The sequence below is a fragment of the Agelaius phoeniceus genome, chromosome 5 (genome assembly GCF_051311805.1).
Source record: "Agelaius phoeniceus isolate bAgePho1 chromosome 5, bAgePho1.hap1, whole genome shotgun sequence".
In the NCBI taxonomy this organism is placed as follows: Eukaryota; Metazoa; Chordata; class Aves; order Passeriformes; family Icteridae; genus Agelaius; species Agelaius phoeniceus.
Genome location: NC_135269.1, coordinates 60,988,114 through 60,996,862, shown reverse-complemented (window position 1 = coordinate 60,996,862; position 8,749 = coordinate 60,988,114). Strand labels below are relative to the sequence as shown.

Below are 8,749 nucleotides of genomic sequence, written 5' to 3'. Positions count from 1 at the left end.
GGGACCATTAAAACCAAGCCCCAAGCCTGACAGAGCTCCAGGAGCGCTTGGACAACGCTCTCAGATAGACGGTGGGATGGCTGGGCTTGGCCTGTGCAGGGCGAGCAGCTGGACTCGGCGGTCCCCGCGGGTTCCCTCCCACCCGGGACATTCCCCATTCCCGATTCCCGAGTCCCACCTCCCCGGGACGCGGCTATGCGGTTTGCGCTGCCCCACTGCGCCCCCCGGCGGCGGCGGCTGGAACTGCCCCGCGCCTGCGCGCCCCCAAAGGCCGCCCGCTCCGCCCCGCCCACCACAGACTCAAGATGGCGGCGTCTGCAGCACGCTCAGCGGCCCGGCGGCTTCTCTTGCCCTGGTCCGCCCGCCTGGTGCGAGCGCCCGGTGCAGCGCAGCGGGTGAGGCGGCGGGGAGGGGAACGGAGCGAAGCGGAGGGAGGCGCGGGGAGCGTGGCAGGCTCCAAGCACTGGTGCCCGGGCCGCCTCTGAGGGGACGCGGGGAGCTGGAGGCCGTGGGGCGCGGTGCATGCTGGGAGTTGTAGTCGCGGCGCGGTGCTCGGCGGGAGGTGTAGTGAGCGATCGGTGTGCGCTGCTCAGGGTTGTGTGCGGCAGCCGCTCCGGGGCTCCGCAGTGTGAGGGCGGTGTCAGGGAACCGGGGATGCTCAGCAGGAATGAACTGGGCTGGAACATGTGCCCTGTGAGGAGAGGCTGAGGGTCCGGACCTTGTTCAGGCTGGAGAAGCCATGGCTTCATCTGGACCTGTGAGAAGAGTCTGTGCCCAGCACCTAGAAGGAACATAAAACCAGGCCTGTCACAGTGGCAGGATGAGAGACAATGGGTGTAAGCTGAAACAAGAGAGGAAAAACTGGATATGTGGCAGTCAAGCAGTGGAGCAGGCTGCTCACAGAGCTGTGCAGTTTCTCACCATTGGAGATTGTCAGTACCCAGGTGCAAAAAGTCCTGAGCAAAGTGCTCTGACCAAGTTGATCTTGTTTGGAGCAGGAAGTTGGACTAGAGACCTCCAGAGCTCTCTTCAAACTTAAATTGTGCTGAGATTCTGAAGTAAGTGAGTTTTAAGAGATCTAATCTATTTTAGGAAGAGGGATTGAGAGCTGGGTTTTGTGCTTTCATGTTTAGGGCAGTTACATGGGGAGAGAAATCTTTGTTTATTTGAAACATTTGAAATCACAGTTTTTGAGATAGCTGTTTGCTTGAATTTGGGAAACATATTTGCATTTCTTGTTTCTGAAAAACTGCTTCCCTTCTTTTCTACCCTGCTCTCATTTATTGTGCTTTAACTGGCCCCTGATTGAGCTGCTCTGATCAATGGCTGGTGGATTTGCAGTCCTGGCAGAGGCCCTTGGGCTGTACCTCAGTTCACTTTAGAAAGCAGGTACTCAGGAGAACTCCTGATGGTAAAGGTCCTGCAGGCTCTTGCTGGCAGCAGTGGGGAGCAAGCGTGGCTGGGAGTATCAGCTGATGGGAGTATGAGCTCCTGTGTCAGCCTGGAGGCAGCAGATGCATCTCCTCACTTGTGCTTATCTTCAGGGCTTGTTTCTCATTCAGGTTACTGCTTCCCTTGTGTGAAGCAGAGATGAATAGCAGTCCTGAATTCTTTCCCTTATAAATGCATGCTTTAAGAAGGATCCATGGACTTAATGCTTGAGTTCAGCAATACATTTTTCAGAAATGCATCCTTGGATATAACTAAACAATCTGAGGTGACTGATGATTTTCCTTTCCAGGGTGTGCATGTTGGAACAGGGAGGTGCACAGTTTCCAAAGCAGCAACAGAAGTAATCTTAAATGTCCCTGAAACTAGGGTGAGTCCTTTGGAAAATGGCTTGCAAGTAGCTTCTGAAGACTCTGGACTCTCAACATGCACAGTAAGTGACTTACAAAAGGAAGGGGTTTTTATGTCTCTTCCAGTGTGTTCATTTCCTCATGGAACTAAATTGCATTTGCATTTCAATATTTATTAGCAACTGTTTCCTAGAACTTAAGCCAGGACTTAGAAGTCTTAAGGCTTTAGTAGATTTGTAATTAAATTTTTTGGAAGATGAAAATTTTCTTTTTATTGAAAACCTGCTCTGTTTAAGGAAAAAGCCATAGCAAAGCTGTTAGCTGGGAAAATGACTTTTTTTTTTTTTCTTCACTGAGGTTGGACTTTGGATTGATGCTGGAAGCAGATATGAAAATGAGAAGAACAATGGAACTGCTCACTTTCTTGAACATATGGCTTTCAAGGTGAGTGTAAATATTGATGTAGACATTTACAATGAATTTTTAAGTTATTTATCTTTAAAGATCAATGATAAAAACTTTGTCAGAATTGTATAAATAAGTTTTTTAAATTGGAATGAGAAAAATAACATGGACAATTAAGATTTTGGTTTCCATTAGAAAATGAAGCTAAAGATCCTAGTTCTATGTGTTACACAACTATGGATTACACAGATCTAATTTTTAACTCACTTTTACCTTCTTATAGTAGTCTTAGAAGACACAGTCACCCTTTAGCCAGTTTATTTTCATTTGGGAACACAGTAGGATTTATATCTGACTTTCAAGCTTGGAAAGATTAGTATGCCTGTTATGTTTCCAGAACACATTTTCTTTCTCTTGATCATGACTTTTTCAGACAAGAAGTAGTAATGATGAGTAGATGATTTGAAGGGTTTAATGTGATTTTGTTATTGTTCTGTTTCAGGGAACAAAAAAGAGATCTCAGTTAGACCTTGAGCTAGAGATTGAGAACATGGGGGCTCATCTGAACGCGTACACGTCCAGGGAACAAACTGTGTATTATGCAAAGGCTTTTTCAAAAGACTTACCAAGAGGTAATTGCTCTCATTCATCAGAAAAGCTGCAAAGAACAACATGCTTATCCAGCTTCCAGTGAGATGACACAGAATGATGCTTTTGCAGTGTTACAGTCCCTCCCTTGCCTGGTGAAAAATCTGTTCTTGAGCTTCAAAAGAACGTGAGAATATGGGTTTGGAGAGGAGCCAGCAGGGACGCTTATATTTGAAATATTTTTCTCTTCAGAGTCCTTAGATAAGATACCTTTTGGACTTCTCTCTTCCTGTCCCCTTGCTAGTTTTATTGCTCTTTGAAGTGGGTTTCACTTTTGGAACCAGATTTTTCTAGTAGTCTGAAAATACTTCTTTCATTTCCATCTCTGTTTGCAATCAGCTGTGGAAATTCTTGCTGACATAATTCAGAACAGCACCCTGGGAGAGGCAGAGATTGAGCGGGAGCGAGGAGTTATACTGCGAGAGATGCAAGAGGTTGAAACCAATTTGCAGGAAGTTGTCTTTGATTACCTTCATGCCACAGCCTACCAGAACACAGCCCTAGGACGGACCATTTTAGGACCCACTGAAAATATCAAGTATGTCCAGAACTACATCTGTCTTTAATTGTGTGGCAACTTTTATATATTGAGAGACTTATCTAAAAATTTAGAGAACAGTGTCAGATTTCATTTTTATACTGGAGGGCAGCTGAAATTGCACTGAATATAATTTTATATATATATATATGTTAATATATATAATTATATATTCAGTAAGTAGAACCCCTGTATTGCCTTAATTTCCCTGTAGGCAGGCATCAAAGGGTATGTGAACTTCAGATGTTCTCTGCATGACTTCGGGTTTTTTTTGCCATATTTTTCTCCTGTTTCTTATAAGTGCATCTGGCACAAAATTGGAAATAGTTCTTTTTCCTATAGATCACATGTTGGGCATTATTGTAAGCACACAGTGTTTGCTTTCAAAGGAAAGGAGATCATTAAATTAGTGCATCCTGTCTCCACCTGGCTGAGTTGGAATTCTCACTCCTCAGGAAGCTAGAAGAGCTTTTTATTCAGTTTGTATTTGCTTTTTAGAAAGTCAGCCTTATTTTAGCTTTCTGCCTCTGCTCTGAACATTGGCAGCACTTCTAATTGTTTTGATAATTGTTTTGTTATATACATTTCTCTCTTTTTACTCCAGTAAACTTTACTGACTCAGTAGTGCTGTCTTCTTTCCTGTTTCTAGATCCATAAATCGTAATGACTTGGTGGAGTACATAACAACACATTACAAAGGACCCAGAATGGTCTTGGCTGCTGCTGGAGGTCAGTATGGGATACTCACCCTTGATCACATGAAACTGTGCTTGAAACCATGGCCTGAGTTTGTAGGAACCACATGGTGAATCACCCATTGTTCAGCAGGTCCTGTTTGTTGTTGGCCCTCTGTAGCCCTGTGTGTTTTGTACATTCATACCCTTTGAGCTTTTGTTCCCTTTTCCTGTCAGTAATATTCCAGAAGCCTTAAATCAGGAACAAGAAGTGAATTGGAGGCCAAAGTCATTCTTCCATGTGGGGAGGAAAAAAGGGTCCTAGAAGGTGTGAAGAGGGGAATAGAAAGGAATGAAGAGAGAAAGAAATAACATTGAGACTTCACAGAGAGCAAAGAGCTTGATTTGATGTAGTTTTAGTGGAAGGCTGTTAAAGAGAACCAAGAAGGGGGAATCATGATGATGTTGCTCTGTATAAAGGGAACGTGTGAAGAATCTGAAGGTGGGGTATTAATGCAGGGGCACAAAAAATTACTGCTTGGTTGAGTCTTTAAACTGTGCAGCAGTGTAAATAACTGTTTACAGAGTAACATCACAAAGCATGTGAAATACCTTTGTCCAGGGGTCTCTCACGATGAACTACTTGACCTGGCAAAGTGCCATTTTGGAAACTTGCCATCTGCTCCAGAAGGAGGACTGCCACCCCTGCCACCTTGCAGCTTCACAGGCAGTGAGGTAAGCTGCTGGGTGGCTTTCTGGGCTGGCCCTTACATCCCCTGACATGTGCTCTCTGGTGAGGAGAGAGGGCTGCTCTGCCACAGACTCAGCACATGAAAAGGTCTCTTGCCCCCAGTGCTGGCAATGGAGTAGCTGCTTTCCAAAGCAGTACTTCCCATTCTCTCTTGGATAAGCCTCACTGCCACCACTTTTTATTCTTCATCACTTCCTGGGGGAATACCTTCCATATCCCTGCTCCTACTTTCCTTTTCTCCTCTTACTGGAGCATTTCCACTTATTGAGAATCACTCATTTAAAGGATGTGGCAGAGAACTGAGGCATCCACGTTCTATTCCCATCTCTTTTTAGATTTTATAAAGTCATCAGATTTCCTTGCTGCTGGTAGTCGTAAAATGACTTGTAATGCTTCTCTGTGTATATTGGCAAAATGATCTGAAATTGCCCCAGGGGAGCAGTTAAGGCTGATGTCGAATTAATCTCCATATACTTTAATTTTAGTGCATGTTTTGTAATCCAGCTGTAGTGGCAAAGTGTGATTTCTGTTGTTTGCCTTGCCCTGTGCCTGAGCCTGTGCAGGTTGCGCTGGAGCTGCTGTGCTGTGTTGCAGATCCGGATAAGGGATGACAAGATGCCCCTGGCACACCTGGCCATTGCCGTGGAAGCAGCTGGCTGGGCAGACCCTGACACCATCCCCCTCATGGTAGCCAACACTCTGATAGGGAACTGGGATCGCTCCTTTGGAGGAGGAGTGGTGAGTGAACCTGCAAGCACCATCCTGCTCTCGCTGAGGTTGGTGGGAAATCCTGAATTGGGTACTACCCGGACAGAAAAGGGCATCCAGTTGTGAGTCTCAGAGGGTTTGTTACCCAGGATGTAGGAGAGTCTTGGGAAGTGGTTCTAAACCACCAAAGTAGAGGTGACTTGAGGTTTGCCAGCCTTCATGGAATGTAGGATATTTTATACCTGTATGTCATCAGAACCTCTGTATCGTGAATGCAGGGCCACCAACAAAGGGTAGGAATGATGCATCTGATTCCATGTTGTCAGAAGGCCAATTTATTACTTTATGATACTATAGTATGTCAAAGAATACTATACTATACTAAAGAATACAGAAAGGATACTTACTGAATGCTAAAAAGATAATAATGAAAACTCGTGACTCTCTCCAGAGTCCTGACACAGCTTGGCCCTGATTGGCCAAAGAGTGAAAACAACTCACACCAGAGTTCAATCAGGCAATCACCTTGGGTAAACAATCTCCAAACACCTTTCACATGAGCACAACACAGGAGAAGCAAACGAGATAAGAATTGTTTTCCTTTTCTCTGAGGCTTCTCGCTGCCTTTCAGCTTCCCTGGAGAAACATCCTGGGCAAAGGAGTCATTTTCAGAGAATGTGAATGCCACACTTCTGGGTATCACCAATTAACTGTCCCTTTCTTGAACCTAAGTGTCTTTGTGATTTTGGCTCAAATCTGGGGTGTTATTTTGAAATGTGATATTACATGGAAAAAAAGGGTTGAAATGAAGAGCTGATAGTTAACCTTGTAGCTACTACTGCAAGTTCAGTCATCATTGACATGAAAATGGGAAATCATGGAGGTGACTAGTAAGCTTTCAAAAAACTTCACAAAGTAATATCTTTTTCTTTTGCCTCGGCAGAATTTGTCCAGTAAACTTGCTCAGATTGCCTGCCAAGGTAACCTGTGTCACAGTTTCCAGTCCTTCAACACCTGCTACACTGACACAGGGCTGTGGGGACTCTATATGGTCTGTGAGCCATCCACTATTCAGGACATGGTGCACTTTGTTCAGAAAGAATGGTAAGCTACCAACTGTTTCTCTGAAAAGATTGTTTTTATTGGAGGAATACAATTCAAAAATAAAGAGAATATTTTTCTCTGCTTGGGCTTGCCTGGGAACAACAAATGCATCAAATTCTAAACTTTGGCACCCAAAGCCAAGTCCCAGCACCCAGTTTTTGGCACCATTATTTGGAGTGAATAGCTTAAGATGTAGGTTTTGTTTCTTGCATGAGAAAACACAGCAGGGATTTTTTTTTGACTGGCAAATGACAGAAGTCATGAAACTGTCAGACCTTTTAATATACTACTCAGTCACTGTGCAGCCTGTGAGCTGCAAGTGCCACCACTGAAAGAGCAAATATTTGTGGATGAGAATAATGAATGTGCAGTTACCAGACAGTTTTAGTCTGCAGTTGATGTATCATGTGCTGGTGTTAGACAGCTCTAGTGAATACACAGGGAAAGTTGAGCTGTTACATATGGAATTTTGAAACCTATGATTCTAGACAATATTCATTCATCTGAGGCTTAAATCTGTTTTGAAGGATGTCCATAGATGACTGTAAAGCTTGAACTGCAGATGCTATTAAAAACACATACATATATGTTACTTAAAAGCACTTGGTTTAAAGTGGGTGAAGTTGAAACAAGTCTTGAAAATGAGGGATTTCTTTAATCACATAAATCACTTCTTATATACCATTATTCTATGAAATCCCTGTTAAGTGGTGGAGAAAAAGGTTATCACTTTGACTCTGTTTGCTGCAGCTTAGCACCAGGGAAGATACAGACAACTCTTGGGACAAGAATTTAGTATTAAGCTATTTAATAGCTTAATACTAAATTCTATTCAGCATCCCCCTCTCCTCACAAAATGTTCCATAGGCAGTGTGGCAAATTATTACCTCACCAAGAGAGGACCAGGAAGCTGGATTGCCTTCTAGCTAATTGCTGTTACCCAGTTGCTTGGCTCTACTTTCTTAGCAACCTCCATTCTCAAGATAACAAGTACACAATGCACTTACCTCAAAATATTTATTTAATAAAATGAAATACACCTCTTCTAAGAGAAAGAGCTTGCTCTTGGGTATCTTGATATGCATCCAAAACCCCTGCTTTTAGGCTGCTGCTTTGTATCCATGGCTAGTTTTCCAAGCTGTCTTACCAGCTTTGTCTACAGAAGAGTAGTGCCTGGTAGGTGCAATAATGCCTCTGCCCCTCTTTATCACAGGCAATTCACAGGGTGCTACAGCTTGCCATTATTTAATGCCTTTGGATTGAAACTGTTTTTCAGGATAAGACTTTGCACCAGCGTTACAGAAAATGAAGTAGCTCGAGCAAAAAATCTTCTAAAGACAAATATGCTGCTACAACTTGATGGTGAGACTTATGAGAACTTTTTACTCTTTGTGGAGCCATAGGCTGATAACTGAAGGATTTTTTCCTGTTTTAGGGTCCACACCAATCTGTGAAGACATTGGAAGACAAATGCTGTGTTACAAGCGCCGAATCCCAATTCCAGAACTTGAGGCAAGAATTGAAGTAAGTGGCACTCATGTTGCAACTTTTAAAAGGCCATCAAGAAAATTACTTGCTACAGAAAGTAACAACATAGAAATTGTATTTCTTTTTCAGCTGAGAAAACATTTCCAACTGAGAAAACTTCCAAGGGTTTTGTTTCCTGCTCCCTTTGATTATACAGAATTAAGAGCAGAAATGGTTTTAAGATGGGATTGTAACAAAGATGCCTCTTTTACCCCTTCTAGGCTATAGATGCCCAGACTATTAGAGAAATCTGCACAAAGTACATCTATGATAAGCATCCTGCAGTTGCTGCCGTGGGTATGTGATTTAAGTTTCCCTATCCTCCCATAACCCCTCCAGAGCACTTGCTGTGAGTTGAGCATGTGTCATGGCCAACTTTCTTTAACTTCCAGGTCCAATTGAACAACTTCCAGAGTATAGCAAAATCTGCAGTGGCATGTATTGGCGTCGTGAGTAGTGAATACAAGAACTTCAGCATATTTTAGCTTTAAAAACCAGGAAAACAACAAAAAAAACCCCAACAAATCCACTACACCCTTTTAAAACTTTGGGGTTGCTTTTGAGAAGATTAAAAGTCAAGAACCAGCCCCTCCTG

The 8,749-nt window shown here is 43.4% G+C and overlaps 1 protein-coding gene across 1 annotated transcript; it reads left to right on the top strand.

Moving 5' to 3' along the window:
- The first annotated feature begins 242 nt into the window (after positions 1–242).
- On the top strand, positions 243–8,672 carry PMPCB (peptidase, mitochondrial processing subunit beta). The gene is made up of 13 exons (XM_054631058.2): positions 243–395; positions 1,742–1,882; positions 2,157–2,243; positions 2,707–2,836; positions 3,192–3,390; positions 4,040–4,119; positions 4,687–4,799; positions 5,410–5,553; positions 6,467–6,627; positions 7,904–7,989; positions 8,063–8,151; positions 8,376–8,451; positions 8,547–8,672. The coding sequence occupies exons 1-13, from the start codon at positions 306–308 to the stop codon at positions 8,609–8,611; spliced, it is 1,461 nt and encodes a 486-aa protein (XP_054487033.1). The 5' UTR covers positions 243–305; the 3' UTR covers positions 8,612–8,672.
- The last annotated feature ends 77 nt before the right edge of the window (positions 8,673–8,749 follow it).

Coding starts and splice junctions, on each gene's coding strand:
- PMPCB (XM_054631058.2), top strand. CDS start 306: ATGGCGGCGTCTGCAGCACGCTCAGCGGCCCGGCGGCTTCTCTTGCCC. Junction 396..1,741: donor CGCCCGGTGCAGCGCAGCGG/GTGAGGCGGCGG, acceptor TTTCCTTTCCAG/GGTGTGCATGTTGGAACAGG. Junction 1,883..2,156: donor CTGGACTCTCAACATGCACA/GTAAGTGACTTA, acceptor TTCTTCACTGAG/GTTGGACTTTGGATTGATGC.